General features: G+C 44.9%; 1 protein-coding gene across 2 annotated transcripts in view; it reads right to left on the reverse strand.

Annotated features, from left to right (window-relative positions):
• The window catches only part of LOC104063568 (CBP80/20-dependent translation initiation factor), a 158,016-nt gene that overhangs the window by 80,464 nt on the left and 54,473 nt on the right, over positions 1-23,079 (reverse strand). For both annotated transcript variants that reach the window (XM_054053343.1, XM_054053342.1), the window contains one exon: positions 18,057-18,133. In XM_054053343.1, the coding sequence (XP_053909318.1) occupies positions 18,057-18,133 (77 nt within the window). The remainder of the gene's footprint in view (positions 1-18,056; positions 18,134-23,079) is intronic.

Consider the following 23,079-nt stretch of genomic DNA (forward strand, 5'->3'; position numbering starts at 1 on the left):
TACCATATGTAGAATTGTTTTTTATTTTAAGAGGGAATGAGGAATGGAAAAAGGCGTGTGGGATAATGGCTGTCAGCACAAAATCGGATGAGCAATGTGAGAGATGTGTGACTGAGAAGAAATGTATGAAATGTCTGGCAGTGGAAAATGCTTTGCAGCATAAGGAGGATGATGATTTTGATTTATTAGTGACTCCGTCAGCCCCACCAGCCCCCAGAGATACTGGGGTAAGAGGCGATGGGGAGGATGAGGTAGAAATAGATAGAAAATATGGGTGCGAAGAGGAAGAGGAGTATTCCACTACCCCAATATCCCACCAAACACGGCAGCGGGATATTCAAGTTAGACAGCAGACATCCAGTGCAATATTAGCACCGCTTCAGCAAGGGGTTGGGGCAGAAGGACCCGTATATGTTAAGGTACCTTTCACTCCAGGAGATCTGGTACTCTGGAAACAATCTGCTGGAACTTATTGGGAGAACCTGAGTAAAGTGGCACGAGTTGTAAAGATGATTCTGAAAACTCAGAATCCTGATTGGGATGATATACAGGTGTTACTGGACACCCTAATGGACTCTACAGAGAAGGAAATGGTGTTGAGAACTGCGCGTGAGCGAGTTAGAGAAGATATTAGGCAGGGGATTGTCACGGGGACAGTTGATCAGAATTTTCCGACTGAAGATCCCATGTGGGATTATAATACTGCAAGAGGAATGGGAAATCTGAGGAGATACCAGGAGTGGATAGTTGTTGGAGTACAAAATGCTATGCCAAAAACAATCAATTGGTCAAACCTGTATAATGTCAGGCAAGAGAAAACAGAATCCCCGTCTGCATTTTTAGAGCGGCTTAAAGAGGTGGCGAGGAAATACACAGATTTAGACGTAGAAACAGAGCAAGCTAAGGTGCAGCTGGCCCTGATTTTCTTAGGGCAGTCGCAGGATGATATTAGAAAGAAACTGCAGAAACTGGAGGGCGCGGAGCTGCGTGATCTGGACAGACTATTAGAGACTGCTTGGAAAGTATACAATAACCGCGAGAGGGAGAGTTCTCAAAGACAACAGCGACATCTACTGGCGGTGATGCAGGGCAGAGGCCAGAACAATCCTGCAGGTCGAGGTAGAGGAAGAGGCTCGATAGGTGGACGAGGAAGGGGGTTTGGATTTAATCACTTGTCTAATGAATTAGGATCAAGTGTGAATAAATTAGGTATTAACCAATGTGCATATTGCAAGCAGGAAGGACATTGGAAGAATGCGTGCCCGCAGAGAATGAGGCAGAATTTGCAGCCAGGAATCCCATTCGGAAACACCGAGGTGGCCAAGGCAATGGTTTTGGGAGACTATGGGAATCAGAGCTGACTAGAATCAGGAAAGGATGAACCCCTAGTGGAAAGTAAGGCTAGGGGGGAAAGAAGTGCAATTTTTAATAGATACTGGTGCAACGTACTCAGTTTTAAATGATTTATGTGGACAGATAGGGAAAAGGACAACCACAATAGTGGGAGCCACAGGGAAAGAGGAAACCCGGCCATTCATGCAACCCCTAGAATTACGATTTGGAGGAAAGGAAATATGGCATGAATTCTTGCATATGCCTGATTGTCCAATCTCCCTGTTGGGATGGGATTATTATCTAAACTAAATGCAAGAAATGTCTTTGAGGATGGAGAATTAATTATGCAAGTTCCAGAATCAAAGTCAGGACAGATACTAGTGTTGAAGGAAAATCCAAAAGTTCAAGTACCCAGAGAGGTAGAAGAGGCAGTGATCCCTACAGTATGGGAAACTGATATACCAGGGAAATCGAAAATGGCTCAACCGGTAGTAGTAGAATTGAAGGAAGGAACGAAACCAGTACGAATAAGACAATATACCATTAAATTAGAGGCCCGATATGGAACAGTGAAAATTATTGAAAAATTCTTAAAGTTTGGAGTATTAGAAGAATGTGAATCAGAATATAACACCCCATTTTTTCAAGTAAAGAAACCAAATGGAGAATATAGATCACGAAAGATATACATCCAGTAGCAGCTAACCCATACACATTGTTAACATCTGTGAAGGAGAAATACAAATGGTTTACAGTAATTGATTTAAAAGATGCCTTCTTCTGTGTTCCCCTTGACAAAGATAGTAGGAAATTCTTCGCTTTTGAATGGGAGAACCTGCACAATGGACGAAAAATGCAGTTGACATGGACAAGGCTTCTACAGGGATTCAAGAACAGTCCAATGCTTTTTGGGAACCAGCTGGCAAAAGAATTGGAATCATGGACAATGCAGGAGAAAGTTCAGGTACCGCGATCACAATATCTTCTGCTACAATATGTGGATGATATTTTAATTGCAACAGAGCACAAATCAGTATGTATCCAAGTGACAATTGAAATTTTAAACCAATTAGTCCTCAATAGGTACAAAGTCTCAAAAGAGAAAGCTCAAATTGCCTGCACAACTGTATTATATTTGGGTTGCGAAATAACACAGGGACAACGACGACTAGGAATGGATCGTATTAGAGCAATCTGTGTGATTCCAGAGCCTCAAAACTTACATGAATTAAGGACATTTTTGGGTATGGCAGGCTGGTGTAGGTTGTGGATATTGGATTATGGACTCATAGCAAAACCTCTATGTGAGGCACAGAAGTCGCCAACTTTCTTCTGGGAAGGACCCCAGAGGGAGGCCTTTTAGAAATTAAAAGAAGCCCTGACTAAGGCACCAGCATTAGCCCTGCCAGATTTGACTAAGGACTTCCAGTTGTTTGTCCATGAAAGGCAACGGCTGGCACTAGGGGTCTTAATGCAGAAGTTGAGAAGCTGGAAACGACCAGTAGGATACTTTTCTAAACAGTTAGACCCTGTGAGTGCTGGCTGGCCATCATGTTTGAGAGCGGTAGCAGCAACGGTGATTTTGATACAAGAAGCCAGAAAATTGACTCTGGGAAAGCATATTGAGGTATATGTACCTCATATGGTGTTAACTGTCCTAGAACAAAAAGGGGGGCATTGGCTTTCCCCTAGCAGGATGATGAAATTCCAGGCGGTACTGACTGAACAAGATGATGTAAGCTTAAAAACAACTAATTCGTTAAATCCAGCAGCCTTCTTAGGAGCACATGTGGAAGACGGCCCTTTAGAACATGACTGTGTGGAAGTTATTGAACACACTCATGCAACAAGGGCTGACCTGAAGGACACCCCACTTGAACAAGAACTTTTTACATATTGAAGTAGTTATGTAGAAAACGGGACACGATATGCTGGGTATGCGGTAACCACACAAAACAGGGTAATAAAAGCAGAGGCTTCCTGTAGGAACTTCAGCACAACGAGCAGAAATAATAGCTCTCACAAGAGCCTTGGAATTGAGCAGGGATCAATGAGTAAATATATGGACGGACTCAAAATATGCATTTGGAGTGTTTCATATACATGGAGCACTATGGAAAGAACAAGGACTCTTATCTTCGCAAGGTACGAATATAAAATACCAAAAAGAAATTCTGAATTTGATAACTGCTGTACAGTTACCAAAACAGGTGGTGATCATGCACTGTAAAGCACATCAAGGAGGAGATTCCAAAATAGCTGAAGGGAACACGTTGGCGGACCGGACGGCTCGACGGATTGCACGACAGGTATCAAATATGATGGCCTTAATACCCACGAAGGTAAGCCCTTTACGAAATTATTTAACGCAGAAGCTGAAGTACTTGGAGGAAGACGAGAAATTAGCTAGACTAATGAAGGCCCAGTTGGGTTCAGATGGATGGTACCTAACTGCAACTGGACAAGTGATTTTACCACCTACCATTATGCAGACAATTTTACAGACGGAACATCAGAAATGTCACAGGGGAGCAGAAGCTTTAGTGGCGTATTTAAAGCGCAGCATAATCTCGACACAGATGTTAAGAATGGCAATGTCAATAAATTAGAAATGTGAAATCTGTTTGAAGAACAATCCAGTGGTTAGAAAAAGAATAGAAATGGGACATATCAAAGTAGGTATGGAACCGGGTGATTATTGGCAAATTGATTTTGTAGGATTGCCTAAAAGTCAAGGATACAGGTATTTGTTAGTTGGGGTTGACACTTTTTCTGGATGGCCGGAAGCCTTTCCTTGTCGCACCAACCAAGCTAAGGAGACAGTGAAATGGCTGCTGCGAGAGATTATTCCAAGATTTGGGGTACCCCTAGGCCTATCGTCAGATAGGGGACCACATTTCTTAGCAGCTATAGTTCAAGAAGTAAGCAAGATGTTAGGAATCTCTTGGAACCTCCACACACCGTGGAGACCACAGTCAAGTGGACAAGTAGAAAAGATGAATCAGACAATTAAGTGGCAAATCAGTAAAATATGTCAGGAGGCTAAAATTCAATGGCCACAGGCATTACCAATAGCACTCCTAAGGATAAGAATTAAGCCAAGGAGTGGGATGACAGTAGGCCCTTATGAAATCCTTTTTGGGAAACCATATGAGGTGCCGCAACCAAATCCAAATGTACATATCAAAGGGAATCAAGATGTATATAACTATGTACTGTCTCTCAGTAGAACTCTGACGCGGCTACGAAGTGCCCTGATCTGGAACCGTCCATTATCATTAGAAAATCCAGTACACGAAATTGAGCCAGGAGACCAGGTCTACGTTCGAGATTGGAATGAAGAACCACTGAAGGAACGGTGGAATGGACCGTACTTGGTGCTACTAACAACATTTACTGCTGTAAAAGTAAAAGGAATAGACTCTTGGATTCATTATACTCGAGTGAAAAAGGTTCCTAGAAATTGGGAAGTAGAAGCTCTTGGACCAACTAAATTGAGGCTGAAAAGCAGATAAATGTCAAATTTTGTATATAATACCTTAATTGCAATCTGGTCCTCGACACCCCTAATGGTTATCACTTTTGTAGAGGTTCCATAGAAAAAGGAAGTGATAAAATATGTTACTGGACAAAATGCCACTCTGTTTTGCAAGTTCAGAAACACTGTCCCGAGGAACCTGGAGTCAAACAAGTATGGATGGGAATTGCAGGGAAAATGGAAATCTAGAGGCAAGGTGTTAAATAAATTCTGTTTACGAAACCCTTCAGGATCATGGGATAAAGGCAGGACATGCATACTATCAGATTCCTCTGGACAGTGATATACTTATCTACTGCCTATTAGACGATCCACGACACAGGGAGTTTGGATGGACAAGGAATGGGAAGAAAATCCCAAATGATGGCAGGCATATAACAGAATTAAGATTAGGAGGAATGTTAGTTCAAATTATTAGACGGATAGATGAATCAGATATGGGAACATACAGATGCCAATACCAGAATGAAACTGTTTCCGGATATAGCGAAATAAACGTCGCTAGGATTAGGATGAAATGGGCAACAACCCAAATAATTCAGGGTCCCCAAAACGATCCAGAAGATAATTTGGTGATAGGTTTAATCAGAGTTTTTTCGAAAATTCAAAACACTACTAGGATTACAGCATGTTTACCCTTGCCGAAAACGGCTGAGGAACCAATAAAATGGGGGTATAATGACTTTTCCCCTTCCAAAAGGTGAGAAAAACGAGACACTATGTAAGCAGGTAACTAAAATTGTACAAATAAAACGAAAAGAATATGTTAAACAAGAATGGAGAAGTCCAGGAAGATGCAATGATTGACAAAAATTATTAAATCATCAGTTCACAAAGACTGGATGATTTAAGGATGTAGGATGGTGTACATATGATATAATTAAAGAAACATCAACACCGCAGGAAGAAAGGGAATGGGTATGCCAGGAAAAGGATGGGCCGGAATCAAAGTGGGATACAGTTTGGTCGACTAGTATTTTACAAAAATTTCAATATGGAGGTGACACTCCTTGGTGTTTCAGATGGACAGGGAAACAGAGTGTAACAAATAATCTAACATTATTGGCAGTTAACAAAGTCAGCCGGGATATCATTGAGAGTGTTTCTTGGTGGAACTCCTCTAAGACTTTTGATTGTGACACGGACCCTGGACAGATAACAATTCCTCCTGTAAGAATGGCTTTAATAACAGGATGTGTATGTCGAGATCTGAAAATTAATGGAAAAGTAATACAGGTCCCAGCAAGCGGAACAGATTGCAGATATTCAACAGTACACAGTATGGGTAACTTTGTGTGGGCAGCTAACGATGGAACCTGGACTACTCACCTCCCAATGACAGGACCAGCACGGGAAATAACTTTGGGCTTACCTACCCTATGCCCGATTTGGAAGCGATCCCCTTTCAAAGGAAAATTAGAAACCTTGTAGATTCGAACTAGGAGAGACATAAATGATGATATTAAAGATATAGAGGACACTTGGCAAGAACCTTCAACTGGGGTTAAAATAGGCTGGGCATTGGAATCTCTTTTTGCTCAGGTAGCTGCATATCGTAATAGGGAAATGATTTATAATTTAATTGGACAAACTGAAAGGTTAGCTAGAGTAACCAAGAAGGGATTCAGAGATCTAAATTTGCAATTGCAGGCCACAACAAAAATGACCTTGCAGAACAGAATGGCATTAGATATATTGCTATTAAAAGAACATGGAGTATGCGGGTACCTCAAAGGCCGGACGGATCATTGCTGTGTACATATACCAAATGTAACTGCGGACATAGAATATGATATCTCACAACTTGGGAAAATAGAAAGGGAGGCTGAAAGAGAAGAGGAGATAATTGGTCACAACTGGATCGGGGAACTGTTTAATGGATTAGGAATCCATCTTACTGGCTGGATTCAATCCCTGGTTGAAACTATTCACCTTCTTGCTTATCTTTCTTGCAATTTGTCTGGCATACCTGTGTATCCGAAAGGAAATTGTTTTTAAAAACAATTGGACGCACAGAATCATTGGAGCCATCACACGAGAATACCCACAACATCCAACACCCCCGCCGATTTATCAGGAAACAGCTATGTAAATGAAAATACCTGCAGAAAAATGAAGTATTTTCAAAGGGAGGAAATATTGGAAAATGTTAATTTAGCTGAAAAATCAGGGCTCAATTAAAATAAGATTAAAATTATAGGTTACGTATATTGTATTTAGCATTTGATATATATGGTGTTTAGCATTTAATTTTGTTGATCTTTATAGTTAAATATGTGCAGACTTTGTGTCCGTCTCTGTAGACAGTGATGGTTTTCTCACAAACCACATATAACCTTCACAAGTACATGGTATTAGGGAGTGCTTAGAAAGAATGTACTAACAACCTTATCCGAGCAGAGCCTACGCTTTTACTAACAACCTTATCTAAACACAGTCTACATTTGTGAAGGCCAGAGGCATACCAAGGGCAGTCAAGTGAAGATAAGAGAGACAATCCTCAAATACATATGCATGAAGAAATGCTGTAATCTGTTGAATATACATTAGATTGCGAAACACTTAAGGGTTAAATTGTGGACGCGCTGTGATCGTCTTTGAACCAGATTTGGGTGTGCATACCTCTGGTTCCCGGGGCCTCGTAATAAAGCACCACATATAACTTTCCTGGAATGGTTATGTGTTTGTTTCTACGCTAACAGTTCCTCAGGAGAAGGCCCAGCCTATGCAATGACAAGTTATCTCCAGAGGACAGAGAGAGATCCAGACAGCCCGGAAGGAAGCTATTCGCTGCACACCCATGCCGGGAATAGTAAAGTAGCTCAGAAGCTTTCTGTGAATGGCAGATTGGTGTCGTTTATGCATATATAACTATGGACTCTTAGTAAAAAAATAGTATGAACTATTGAAAGAATATCCAATGTGATCAGGAAAATTGGCATGGACTGAGGAGGCAAGAAGGGCATGTGAATAGAATCATGGAATAGTTTGGGTTGGAAGGGACCTTAAAGATCATCTAGTTCCACCCCGCCCTGCCATAGGCAGGGACACCCCACTAAATCAGGCTGCCCAAGGCCCCATCCAACATATCCTTGAACACCTCCAGGGATGGGGCATCCACAACACAGAATCACAGAATCACAAGGTTGGAAAGGACCCATTGGATCATCGAGTCCAACCATTCCTAACACTCCCTAAACCATGTCCCTCAGCACTTCATCCACCCGTTCCTTAAACACCTCCAGGGAAGGCGACTCGACCACCTCCCTGGGCAGCTGTTCCAGTACCCAATGACTCTTACTGTGAAGAATTTTTTTCTGATATCCAACCTGAACCTCCCCTGACGGAGCTTCAGGCCATTCCCTCTTGTCCTGTCCCCTGTCACTTGGGAGAAGAGGCCAGCTCCCTCCTCTCCACAACCTCCTTTCAGGTAGTTGTAGAGAGTAATAAGGTCTCCCCTCAGCCTCCTCTTCTCCAGGCTAAACAACCCCAGCTCTCTCAGCCGCTCCTCATAAGACTTGTTCTCCAGCCCCTCACCGGCTTTGTTGCTCTTCTCTGGACACGCTCCAGAGCCTCAACATCCTTCTTGTGGTGAGGGGTCCAGAACTGAACACAGTATTCGAGGTGCGGTCTCACCAGTGCCGAGTACAGAGGGAGAATAACCTCCCTGGACCTGCTGGTGACCCCATTTCTGATACAAGCCAAGATGCCGTTGGCCTTCTTGGCCACCTGGGCACACTGCTGGCTCATGTTCAGTCGGCTGTCAACCAGCACCCCCAGGTTCTTCTCTTCCGTGCAGCTCTCCAGCCATTCTTCCCCCAGTCTGTAGCGCTGCATAGGGTTGTTGTGCCCCAAGTGCAGGACCCGGCATTTGGCCTTGTTAAATCTCATCCCATTGGTCTCGGCCCAGCAGTCCAGCCTGTTCAGATCCCTTTGCAGAGCCTCCCTACCCTCCAGCAGATCCACACTTCCTCCCAGCTTAGTGTCATCTGCAAACTTGCTGAGGGTGCACTCAATGCCTTCATCCAGGTCATTGATAAAGACATTGAACAGAGCTGGACCCAGTACTGAGCCCTGAGGAACCCCACTTGTGACTGGCCTCCAGCTGGAGTTAACTCCATTGACCACCACTCTCTGGGCCCGGCCATCCAACCAGTTTTCAACCCAGGAGAGTGTGCGCCTGTCCAGGCCAGAGGCTGACAGTTTCTGAAGCAGAATGCTGTGAGAAACTGTGTCAAAGGCTTTACTGAAGTCCAAGAAAACTACATCCACAGCCTTTCCCCCATCCAGTAGTCGAGTGATTTTGTCATAGAAGGTGATCAGGTTAGTTTGGCAAGATCTGCCTTTTGTAAACCCATGTTGACTGGCCCTGATCACCCGGTTCTCTTGCATGTGCTTCATGATAGCACTCAAGATCACCTGTTCCATGACTTTCCCTGGCACTGAGGTGAGACTGACAGGCCTGTAGTTCCCCGGATCCTCCCTGCAACCCTTCTTGTAGATGGGCACAACATCAGCCAGCCTCCAGTCTAGTGGAACTTCCCCAGTCAGCCAGGACCTCTGGAAGATGATGGATAGGGGTTTGGAAAGGACATCCGCCAGCTCCTTCAATACTCTTGGGTGGATCCCATCCGGCCCCATAGACTTGTGGGCGTCTAGCTGGGCAAGCAAGTCTCTAACCGCCTCCTCTTGGATCACGGGAGCCTCAATCTGCCCCTCTAACTCTTGGATTTGTAAACAGAAGGAACAACTTTCTTTGCTATTAAAGACTGAGGCGAAGAAGGCATTAAGTACCTCAGCCTTGTCCTTATCCCCTGTCACTGTTATTCCTTCTGCATCCACTAGAGACTGGATATTCTCCCTCGTCCTCCTTTTCCTGTTAATGTACTTGTAGAAAGACTTTTTGTTGTCTTTCACAGACTTAGCGAGTTTTATTTCAAGTTGGGCCTTGGCCCTCCTGATTTTTTCCCTGCACGATCTCACTTCGTCCCTGTAGTCCACCCAAGATGCCTGTCCTTTCCTCCAAAGCACATAGAGCTTCTTCTTATTATTGACACATCTTGAGATCTCCCTGCTCCACCAAGCTGGCTTTTCCCCCCGCCGGCTCCTTTTCCGGAACACAGGGATGGCCTGCTCTTGAGCTGCTAGGATTTCATTTTTCAAGAGCGCCCGACCCTCGTGGGCTCCCTTGCCCTGAAGGACTGTTTCCCACGGGACTTTGCTAATCAACCTTCTGAACAGGCCAAAGTCTGCCCTCTGGAAGTTTAATGTGATAGTTTTGCAAATCCCCTTCTTTATCCCACCTAGAACTGAAAACCCTATCATCTCATGATCACTTAATCCCAGGCGTCCTCCAACCGTCAAATCACCAACAAGACCTTCTCTATTCGCAAACAGCAGGTCTAGGGATGCACCCTCCCTTGTTGGTTCGCTAACCAGTTGTGCAAGGAAGTTGTCTTCGATGCACTCCAGGAACCTCCTAGACTGTTTCCTTTCTGCTGTATTGTACTCCCAGCAGACATCCGGAAAGTTAAAGTCACCCACAAGGACAAGAGGCAGAGATTTAGAGACTGTCCCCAGCTGTTTATAGAAGAGCTCATCAGCTGCTTCTTCTTGGCTGGGTGGTCTGTAACAGACTCCTATCACAAAGTCCCCCTTCTTGTGGGCTCCTCTGATTTTAACCCATAGGCACTCAATCCCATCCTCACCGTAATCCAGTTCAAGAGTATCAAAGCACTCTTTAACATAGAGGGCTACCCCGCCTCCTTTCCTACCCTTCCTGTCCCGCCTGAAGAGTTTATATCCCAACATAGCTGTAGTCCAGTTATGTGAGTCATCCCACCACGTTTCTGTGATGGCAATGACATCATAGTCACCTTGCCCTACAACAGCTTCCAGCTCCTCCTTCTTATTGCCCATGCTGCGTGCATTGGTGTATATGCACTTCAGCTGGGCTGATGAACCTTCAGCCCTCGTAAAGGGAAGAGAGTTCATTCTCGATTGACTGGTCCTTGGAATAACTAATTCCACAGACCCAGTTTCATCCTTACTGTCCCCACTTGTACTCGCCCTCACTTGCCCTGTGGTGGTGTACTGGTGGTCCTCTCCAGCACACCATTTCTCAGCCGCCCGTTTCCCACTTCCGGGCTCATTCCCAACTAGCCTGGTCTCCTCCCCTTCCCCCTTCACATCTAGTTTAAAGCTCTATTTAAGAGCCTAACTAGATTTTTAGAGATAACTTTAGTCCCTCTTGGAGACAAGTATGACCCATCCCTAGTAAGAAAACCTGGGGGTGGGTGGGTCACCCCATGATCAAAGAAGCCAAAGCCTCTCTCCTCACACCAGGCTCGGAGCCAGGCATTAATCATCTGTATGTCCCTGACCTCCTGTTCCATATTCCTTAGTATTGGGATAGAACTAAACACCACTTGTGCTCCAGAGCCCTCCATCATCCTCCCTAAAGCCCTGAAGTCTCTTTTGATGGCTTTCAGCTTTCTGCGCTGTAAGTCATCATTGCCTATTTGAAATACTAGCAGGGGATAGTAATCCGTTTCCTTCACCAAGGAAGGGAGTTTTCTATTGATGTCCCTCACTGATGCCCCCTGTAAGCAGCAGACCTCCCTGTGGAGCGGGTCCGGTCTGCAGATGGGTCCCTCCACTCTTTTAAGAAGGGAATCCCCTAAGACCATCACTCTCCTCTTTTTCTTGACAGAGGATGTTTTTAGGGCCCTCCGAGGATGCTGGAGCCTAGGGAATGTTTCTAGGCTATGGGGACCATCTCCTTCTTCCTCTGCTTCTTCCTGGGGGATAGGTTCCACCTGCAGCGTTTCATATTTATTTCTGAGGGCTATCTGGGGGTTAGTTGTCTGGGTGGGGGGAGCAGGTTTCCTGCGCCGGACAGGAACTTGCTGCCACAACCTCCCTGGGCAACCTGTTCCAGTGTCTCAGCACTCTCATGGTGAAGAAATTCTTCCTAATCTCTAGTCTAAATCTGCCCCTCTCCAGTTTATACCCATTCCCCCTGGTCCTATCCCCACAAGCATTTACGAATGGCCCCTCTCCAGCTTTCCTGTAGGCCCCCTTCAGGTACTGGAAGGTCGCTATAAGATCTCCTATGAGCCTTCTCTTCTCCAGGCTGAACAGGCCCAACTGTCTCAGCCTGTCTTTGTAGGGAAGGTGCTGCAGCCCTCCGATCATCTTTGCAGCCCTCCTCTGGACCCGTTCCAACAGTTCCATATCCTTCTTACATTGAGGATTCCAGAACTGGACACAGCATTCCAGATGAGATCTCACAAGAGAGGAATAGAGGGACAGAATCGCTTCCCTCAACCTTTTGGCCACGCTTCTCTTGATGCAGCCCAGGATACGATTGGCCTTCTGGGCTGCAAGTGCACATTGCCAGCTCATGTCGAGCTTCTCATCAACCAGCACCCCCAAGTCCTTCTCTGCAGGGCTGCTCTCAATCACATCATCCCCCATCGAGTACTGAAAATGGGGATTGCCCTGACCCAGGTGCAGGACCTTACACTTGGCCTTGTTGAACCTCATGAGGCTCTCACAGGTCCACTTCTCCAGCCTGTCCAGGTCCCTCTGGATGACATCCCATCCTTCCAGTGTAGCAACTATACCACTCAGCTTGGTGTCATCTGCAAACTTGCTGAGCATGCACTCAATCTCACTGTCAATATCATTGATAAAGATATTAAACAGCACCGGTCCCAGTATGGACTCCTGAGGGACACTGCTTGTCACGGATCTCCACCTGGACTTTGATCCATTGACCACTACTCTCTGAATCCGACCACCCAACCAGTTTTTTATCCACTGTACCGTCAACTCATTAAATCCATCTCTCTCCAATTTAGAGAGAAGGATGTTGTGGGGGACCGTGTCAAAGGCTTTACAGAAGTTCAGATAGATCCCATCCATCAGTTTACCCGTATCCACTGCTGCGGTTACCCCATCATAGAAAGCCACTAAGTTGGTCAAACAGGATTTACCCCTGGTGAAGCCATGCTGGCTGCCATTAATCACCTCCCTGTCCTCCATGTGCTTTAGCATAGCTTCTAGGAGAATCTGTTCTGTGATCTTTCCCAGCACAGAGGCGAGGCTGACAGGTCGGCAATCCCCAGGGTCATCTTTTCTACCCTTTTTAAAAATGGGCACAACATTACCCTTCTTCCAGTCACCAGGGACTTCTCCTGACTGCCATGACTTTTCAAATATCATGGAGAGTGGCTTGGCAACCACATCTGCTAAATCCCTCGGGACTCTGGGATGCATCTTGTTAGGTCCCATAGACATATATGTTCAGGTTCCTCAGGTGGTCACGAACCTGATCCTCCTCTACTGTGGGAGGGGGTTTACCCCCCTGGTTACCATCTTGCTGTCCCATGACCCTGGAGAGATGAGGAGAGCAGTTATCGGTGAAGACTGAGGCAAAAAAGTTGTTGAGTACCTCAGTCTTCTCCTCGTCTGTTGATATGTGATCACCATTTCCAACCATGGTACGTTCTCTTTGATCTTCCTCTTTTGATTGATGTAATCATGGTTAAATCAAATATGCTTGATTGTTCAAATACACTATTATACATTATCCTATTACACCCGGCTACATAAAAACTTATCGGTGTTAATCACCGAGCAAGAGAAGGAGATGGAACATGGTGCTCGGACAGTCAGAGTTGATAGGTACTGCACCTTCCAGGATGTCTCCCAGTTCAAAGACGTGCATGTATTCCTTCTTGACTGTCACCTGTCTAGCCCAGCTCCGTTTATCTTCCTCTCTGGGACTGCAAAAAGGGTTAGCAGCATCACCCACTCCTCACATGGCCATCACATGAGCAGCTGAGTGCCAACTTGTTATTTGTCCCACACTAACAGTGATTTCGACACCATGCCCTATTCCCATACCACCTTTCCTGGCTACTTATGCTCCTTGGGCTCTGCTTCAAGGTCTTGCAAATACCAAGAAGTTCCAACCGCTTTTCTACTTTTTTTATCCGATTCTCTGCCCGTTATCTGCCTAGTTAAGTACAAACAGTCACATACTTTCTCACCACAAGCTGGCTAAGAGTTATGGCTTAAGCTAATTCACTGCTTTACTTATCTAACACAGTCACCTGCTTTCTCAATGCAAGCTGGCTAAGAATGGTTGCTTAAGCTAATTCACTACTTTAAGATTCAAGTGTACAATACTTTAACAATATATATATATCATTTGTCTATATATATATCATGTCCAACAGTGGACCACTATTTATTATCTCTGATACACATGGACCGCTTGGCTAATGGAAGATCCTATGCATTCAACTCTTGGGGATGGTGCTGGGGCAGGCAAGTCACTCTTAGATGAGCCAGTTCAGGACTGATGCTAGATATAAGCTTGGCTGAACTTCAGTTTCTGCAGAGCTATTTGATCATCTGCATCCTGTAGGTACCAGGGCTGAGATTCCTGCGCAGGGATGGTGTTGGATAATTACAGCTCCATGCCATGCTGTGTCCCATTCACTGACCCCAGGATGTGGTGCAAAGGCAGGAAGTGGTCTTGATGGAGACAAACCACCTCTGTATCTCAGCTCCAAGAGGTCTCTCTTTATGAGAAGCTACAGTGCCATCCAGCAGCTTCAACCACAGTTGAGTCACCTGCAGTTGGATGGCTGCTTGTCATCAAGATGCTTTTTTTTTGATCATTCAAGGACCACTCCTTCAATAGGGAGCCTGGTGCAGACTTTGTTCTCAACAATCTCCTCTAAGGAACAGGGTCCCAACATCGTGACCCCTGGCAGAGCCTTCTCCTCGATGCCTGGAAGGAAGGGCAGTGGGGCCAGGCGATGCCAGTGTGTCTGGCCAGTGAGACTCTGAGAGTCAAAGAGGCTCCTGCTTGACTCCTCCTAATAGCATTTCTGCCCTGCTCCATCACTGTCTTGCCCAAAGAGCAGCTGATGGACTAACCATGTCCTACCAATACTAGATCTTCATACATACCTACCCAATAGCCTCATGAGAGGGTATGAGAGTAAATACAAACACAGGGAGGAAGGATCTTGTGCCACTGTAACCCCCTCCAGTTCCCTACATCTGTTACTCCCCTGGTGGCAATCAAGGCAGACCTTCCTCTGCTTTCCAGTCTTAATTAAATTACCAGTTTTATCTGCTTGCTGTTCATAGGAGCATGTTTCTTCATCAGAAATAGCCCTTCTCCCCCTTGTATCGTCTGCCCCCAGCTACCTCGAGAGCATCCACATCCACTCCCAGCCTCTGCCAGGCAAGGCTGAACTAGCAGACAAGTACGAAGCAGCATTTCCTTCTATGGGCTTTCAAGTTTATTTTGTCCTTCACTTCCCTGGGTGACCCTGGATCCTTGTATTAACAAACAGGAAAAAAAAAAAAAAAGGGCAGAAAACTTCTGTTTTACCTCTCATATCAACTTAAATCCCCCCGCTAATGGCTTCATCTCACTCCAGCATCATGCAGTCCTGCAATGCCCAGCCAACCCCATACCTCCTCCCTGAATGAGAAGATCTTGCCCTTGAAAGAATAAGCTGAGCAAAGCTGATTCCTATGATGTCTTACGACAGGGTAAAGTGGTAGAGTGCCTTTTATGGCATTTTGAAAGGAAATTGTATAGGAACATTGTCCCAAGCAGCATGGCTATTGAAAACCCTTCACAAAAGGAGTTTGCCACAAGAAGAAAAGCAGCTTAATTAGTTGAACTAATCACTGTATTTGGTTGAGTGTCCCTGAGGGACTGTAAATCAAATATAATGGGAAAAGAAATATATCACAGCTTGCCTAGGCTTGTTGGTGGAGCCACCAGCAGATCTGGGACGTTCCCTGCCTGGCCCCGAGCCTGCTGTGATTGTCCATTGGGCTGTCTCCGTGTAGGATCACACTTGTCTCCATGTAAGGCCCTGGCTGGGGCCATGTGGATGGGCTGGATGAGCCCCAAGAGGTCCCCCAGCAATGTGGTGGCCCACTGGGATGAGCCAGACTCTGAGCAGAGGCAGGACAGGGGTGCTCACCCCTGTGAATTCACCTCAGCTAACCCTTTTTTTGGCATGGGCACGAGCAGGAGGGGTCAGCAGCGCTTACACAAACCCTCCTGCTTTAGGAAGAGGAAACTGTCCCTGACAGTCACCTAGGGCTCTCCAGGATGTTTCTGCTTCCCCTAGACCTGAATCTAATTAAACCCAGAAAACAACACCAAAAAAAAGAGGAAAAAATAATACAGATTGTTTTTTTCCTGATCATTTAAGTGTAAAGCCAAGCTAACAGTAGGAAGCAAATTGGGACAACGCAAGAGGAAACTTGGGGACATTTCTGTCATCCTGTTGTCAAAAGCCACAGGTATTTGAGGCATGCCGAGGGGAGGTGGGGAAAGCACATGAGCCTCATTGCTCCCACCTCTTCTTTCCATGTGGCTGGAGTTGAGACCTGCTGGTCAGACTGAAGAGCGAGAGGGAACTGCACAGGCAGTGCAAGCAGGAACAGGGAACCTGGGAAGAGTATAGGGATGCTGCCTGGTTGTGTAGGGATGGGATCAGGAAGGCCAAGGTGCAGCTGGAGCTGAATTTGGCAAGGGAAGTGAAGACCAACAAGAAGGTCTTCTACAGGTACGTCAACCAGAAAAGGGAGGTTAAAGAAAGCGTACCCAAACTGATGAATGGAAATGGTGACCTCATATCAACAGACAAGGGGAAGGCTGAAGTACTCAACACTTGGACAGGCTAGTTCTTCAGATGAGAGGGAAGAACCAACATGCAGTTCCATGGCTCTGGTCCAGCCCAGCTTTGTGCATGGGGCTTCAGGCAGGAGACTCCTTGGCTCTGCTGGCCTCCTCTCCCATAGCATCAAGCTCTTTTTGGATAGTGGAGGAAGATCTGCTCGGTGAGCTGGGATGGGAGCAGGATGCTCCAACCTCCACTGCGATGGAGGGAGACCAGCCCAGCGCTGCGAGGAAGCCCACACAGTTTGCTCTTGCAACACAAACAGACTTCATCTTAGTTTTAACTATGTTTTGGTGATCACAGGGCTGCAATTCAGCTGAAACAAGCCCCCCCTCTTTTTTTTCCTAAATCACAAAACAAAATTCACTTAAACTGCATACAGGAAAAAAGGAGGGAGCCCCAAAGAGGATAGAAAATTGAGCTTACTGTTGACAAAAGAATGTTTTTAGGATGCCTGAGCAAACTCTTTTCAGTTGTTTTTCGGTTGTTCCATAAAATTTGGGAAAATCAATCCAAGCACAGAGTTAACTGCATCATGGCTATTCATAAGTCGAGATGTGATGGGGACATTTGAGGACACATTCTGACTGCTATTACAAGTTTCTGTAGGATTTCCCCAAAAATCTCCCCATGAGGCATCACAGCTCAGACACAAATTTCAGATCACTCTAGAGAAAAAAATTGGCCACTTTTTCTCCTGTTTAATAACATTAACCTTGCAAATGCATGGTTTTACTAAAGCTTTATTGCCACAGTTTTGTTGTCTCAGCCACAGCAGAACATGCAAGGAGAAACAAATCTGCATGTACAACTAACTCCCTTATTCCCCAATTGTTTTCACATTTAACCACAGTCATGATTCCTTTCAAGGACTCTAGATGCCCTCATATAATTAAATATGCAATTTACACAATTAAATATCTAATTGACCCAATTAAATTAATTCAATGTATTGAAATCACCAGTGCCACAGGAACTCAGTAGCCTATTTAGCACATTCCCTCCTTCACTAAGACATGCATCCGAAGCTTGCTGCAACCTCTTCTCAAACATACCAACTTTGCAGGAGACCCTGAAAGTCAGCAAATTTTGCTTTTCAATCAAAAGAGAGGAAGTGAGTGACAAGGACTCAAAGCTTTTACAGATAATACCTTGCCAGATGCCTCTTGCAATACAAGTCGGGGGATATGGCTATGCTGGAAAAAGTTTAAGAGGAAGATGAGGTCCTTAAGATACTCCTGGAGCAATATAGGACATATCCCAGATTTAAAGACAAACCAGGAGGATGGACAGACTCTGCATTTTCAGGACGTTAGTGCTCAAATAAAGGTTTATGCATTAACCCAACACTGGCAGCTGCTAAACAGCAATATTGTTCAAAGACACTCCATGAGATGGGGGTGGGGGAGATGTGCAATGAGGAAGAGAAGAAAAAGAGAGGTTTCACCTACTTCCGGTCATTTCTCCTCCTTCTGAACAGTTTTTTGGTGTGTGCGATTTCATCTTCATGAGGCAACGGATGGTAACTCTGTAAAACAAATGTAAAAGCAACCGTCAGCTCCAAGGTACAAGAAGCATTGATATGGAAGGGGTCAGAGCACGAAAGAGCTGTACACCCTACGTGTGAGCCTGATAAAAGAACCAGTTCCCACCCAAACATCCTTACAACATCTCGGACCCTATCAAAGTATATCTGGAAATCCACAGACTTCTTATACCCTCTCAGGGCTGGTGCACTGAGCAGGAAATAGAGTTATCTGCAATTTCTGTATGGAAGAAACCACATGGGGCAAATATTGGTGGATCCCAATATAAACCATCTATAGGGAATTCACCCACATCACACATGACACCACTGACGCTGCTGCACCTAAATTCTCCACTTTCACTAGGTTGTTTCCTTCATACTTATTTATTTATCTAAAACACAGCTGTAAAGATGTCTGTAAAGGGATGATGACCAGCAGCAGTTTGAGGATATTGGAGTAAGGGAACATGAGCCATAGCTGGCAGGTCTGTTGGGTCTGTGCCCCCATGCCATTAGCAAGTCAATGACCATGTCGGGAGCACCTCACTGAGCCTGCCCACCGTGAGCTAGTCAGCCCTGGGGAAAGGAGGAGTGGCATCCACCTACTGGAAACAACTGAGATGACAAGGGGATTAAATTATTTGCCCTGGTCATATCAGTGGAAGAGCTGTGTGTAACTCAGGCTGCTGCCTTGCCCTCTCCCCACTGAAGGTGCCTACTCTCTGACTTGGTATATTCATCTGATAAGGGAGATGCTATATATTTACATTCCTACTATGGGCATTGTGAGGCTTCATTAACGTGAGCAAAGAGCTCTAAGGTTCCTGGATGAAAGGCACTATCACACTAAAGTGTGAAGTATTACTTATTTTCCAGGGACTACAGAGCTGCCATAAACATAATGAATTTTATTTATGCAGTATTGTAGTTCTCTGGCTGGCAATAAAGCCCTGTAAAAATCATTTCTTTTATTTCCATCACAATTCTTTTCAGCCTCAGAGCAGTGAATCACTATGTGTGAAGGTCCATGAGGGAGTAGCCTGGGCAAGAGCAAGGGCTGGGTGGGAATGTGTCTCATTGAGCAGCAGCTTTGTCTCATTGGCAAAAAAAAGTCCCTCTCTCTGCATGAAAAGCCTTAAAAATGACAGTCAATTTTACAATTAATTAATTGAGATAATAATATTTTGAGTTCCTCTGGTGGAAGATGTAATGGAGGATAAAGGTTTCTGGGGATGGTAGGCTTGCAGACCAGAGTCCAAGACCAGTAGGGCTTATTCTGACCATTCATCCTGGCCACCTGCAAAGAGCATTGAGAAACTGCTACTGCAACAACCCTACAGGTCCTGCGGCAGCTGAAGCCTTCCACTTTGGAGATCTTCACTCTTTGAGATGTCAAGCAATGAAGAACTCGCCAAGCTCCTAGGTAAGTCCTGCTGCTGTCTAGCATGTCCCCATTAGAACCTTGCTTTGGCTGCAGTCTTCCAGTGTTTCCTGAGAAGGTAGTTTCCCTTTTAACTTTCTTCTTCACTATTAACTCTTTCAGAGAAAATCAGATATGCCATGATCATACAGTTTAGCATAGGCATTAGAAAGTATTTTCAAGAGTAGTACCCACTCTTGGTGACCAAATTAACCTTCTCTCCCACTTAAACACCCGTTATACACAGAGGTGTCACACCAGCCACACATCCTACATGATCCCTCATAGCAATAGTACAGGGCCATCTTTACATGAAGTTGCCTTAGCTTTCTTGCAGATTTGCTCATCTAGTAAAGATATGCTCAGCAATTCACATTGTTCTGTGGTCCTCTGCTTACATTCCTCACCCAGCACCAGGAAGATCTCTCATTCTCCCTAGATCACATCTCGCTGCTCAAACATAGCCCATCTTTGACTAAGAGGTAGTTTGGGAGTAGGGAAAGCTGGCAACCTGCTCTCCTGAGGCTGTGGTTGGGTTATCACCTAGTTAACCAAGTCTGACTTGGACTTCTCCGGCAGCTGATCCCCTCATGGTTAATTCTGCGTGGCATCTTTGATGTCTAATAGTTTAGAAACAGACCGAACCTTCTTCATTACTGAGGCCTGTGGTTTGAGTCTTCCTCATCATTTATTTTCTTGATCACTTATTTTCACTGAATGCACAGGAGGAGATTAATATCTCCAAGATCTCTATTCCTCTGGAAATTCGTGTGAAATTAGCCAATGGGTACAAAGTAAATAGGAAAAGGAAGGGAGGGAGCAGACACACACAGCTCAATCACATCAGTAATGCTAGCTTAGGAAATCAGGCTAAAAATAGTACAATACTCAGTGAGACTGTTTCCAATGTAGTACTACCACAGCAGGCTAAAGCTTGGGGTAGTTTTAATAATTTAAGCTGCATTGCAGACATGTGCAAATACGATTACCCTGAAAAATGAAACAATCTCTGCAGAATACAAGGACCTAAAGCACCAATTTCCTCAATGCAAAGCCTTCATTAAGTCTCAGGTGCTGTCTTTCAGCAGTAAAGCATCCCACCCATGAATAAATATATTTATTCAGTAAATATAGATATAACCACACCATTGCTTGGAGTCCTTAAATGCAGGATATTTAAAGAATCTTTAAAATAGATAGTGTTGGTGACCTGGGTTTGCTTTCCCCTAGAAAAGGGAGCCTTTTTCAGCTAATATTGGGAATAAATACTACGCACATCACTTGCAACCAGGAGGCACTACACCTGGGTTTTGGTTTGCAGCCTGTCCAGGTAGCCCAAGCTCATCCTGAGAAAGGGCTGCACTGCTCTGAAAAGCTTTACCTACGTTTTGCTTGGCTTTGCTAGCTTGGGGGTGAGGGAGGAATTGCTTCAGCTGGGATTTACAGTGTTGAGGTTGATATGGGAATATTTGTAACTTGAGCTATTTCTGACCCTCTGAGCCCTCACATTTCTTAGAAGTATACTTTTTCTCTGTATTTTCCATGTTCCCCAGTCTAGATTTTCCCATCTTTTGTAACCTTCAAAGCCTACCACCTCCAGTTTGTACACCTCAATGTGCTATCTGACCATGCCTCTCCCACTGAGATGAAGTGGGCAGGTGAGATTGCAGGAGGACCCTTCATTCACTGTCCATCCTCAACACCTCCTCAGCGTTCCATCGTGGTGGATGGAAATATGGGGAAGAGACATGCAGGCAGAATAGGGACCCCCCCTAATGAATTTTTAAAGTGACCTATAGATAGACCCCATAGGACATCAGGGAATTTTGGACCAGAGCCCAGGTTCTAAGCTGGAGGGTCTGTAGAACCTCTGTGCAATCCCCAGCCTCCTCTGATTGGGTGTGCTCACCTTGAACCTCACCATAGCTCTCAACAGGAGGTTAAGAGTTGAATCCAAGTTTAATTTCATTTCACCCTTATTAGTAATAAAAGACTGTGTGTTTTTCATGTGCATTTGTGCAATCCCCCATAACCAAGCCCCCACAAATCTTCTCCTCTTGGGTGGACTAGGGTTTCAGCTCCAGCTCATGCAAGCTCCCAAGAGTCGGGACAGTCCAACAGCAATGAAAACCCTTATTTACAGAGTGATAACTTCATAACCTTACAAACAAGAGGTGACTTCTCTTTACTTTCAATGTGGGTAGATCCAGACACACTAGGGAAACTTTCTCACTACTCAGTCCCTGGCACTTCCTGTTGGAGGCCTTCCAAGTGCATGAAGTTTCACAACACCCTAAGATCACAGGCAATAGTTAATAAGTCAAAAACAATTTTTTTCCATAATCCATATCACTGTGATCCATACATTGCACCCCCAAAGTCAAAGGGAATTTTGCCATCAACTTTAATGGGGTCATGGTGGTGGTAGACCCTCTTTGTCCACCAGTAGACCTTTCTAGGTAACAGACCTCACTCTAGACCTAAAGTCTGGACGTGGGGGGAAGTGGCACAAGAATTAATTGATTACAGTAGAAAATACTGTCTTGTGAAGCCTTTGGAAGAAAGATCAAGGGGCATCTGACAAGTAAGAGTTAAAAATGCACTCCCTCATCACAGCAAAATGGCAGATGCTGCTGGAGAACAGGCACAATCTAAACTCTTTTCAGTACGATTTCATTGGTGGCATTTAGGGCTTAAAAAAGGAATTCCTAAGGATTTAATGGATGGTTTACCTTCAGATAAATTGAGCTCACTGGTAACCCAGTGGTGTGTGCTAAAACTACATTCCTCTTCTTCTGTGAAAGAAAGTGCACCCGCCATGGCTTCAGCCCCCCCTTTCGTTGATGGCACAAACAAGACATCAAAGCAAACTTTTTCCCCAGAGCAGGGAAACTAGAATCTCCATTTCCTAGTGCTGGGTGGGGAAATGGAGAATGGGTTTATATTCGGCAGCTCACTAAAACAGAAAAAGGAGATGTGTTAATCACAGCTATTGTGGGACCTAAGCGTGCACCAGTGACCTTTCTAATTGATACAGGTGCACAGATTTCTGCCCTGACTGAGGAGGATGCTAAGAGGTGTGGAGTTTCTCCCTTAAGGTGAAATCTATCCATGCTAAATGCTTTGGGATCAACAGAGATCATGAATGTCCTCTGGTAAAATTAACCCTGCTGGGGGAAGAGAGCTCGATTGCTATTATAATGGTGATTGGTAATATTCCTTTTAACTTGTTAGGGATAGATGTCCTTAAGGGAAAATAGTGAGAGGATACAGAAGGACTACTCTGGTCTTTCGGGATACCCCAACTGCACATCAGATTGTTGCAAGAAGCTCCACCACTACCATTTAGCAAGACTACTAATGTCAAGCAGTACCCCCTTCCCTTGGGAACTAAGGAAGGTATCAAACCCGTTATGCAGGAGATGAAAGAACAGGGAGTTGTGATAAATACTCATTCTCCTTTCAACTCTCCTTTATGGCCAATAAAAAAGCCTAACGGAAAGTGGCAGCTTACTGTCGATTTTCG

Source organism: Cuculus canorus, chromosome W, assembly GCF_017976375.1.
Source record: "Cuculus canorus isolate bCucCan1 chromosome W, bCucCan1.pri, whole genome shotgun sequence".
NCBI classification, from domain to species: Eukaryota; Metazoa; Chordata; class Aves; order Cuculiformes; family Cuculidae; genus Cuculus; species Cuculus canorus.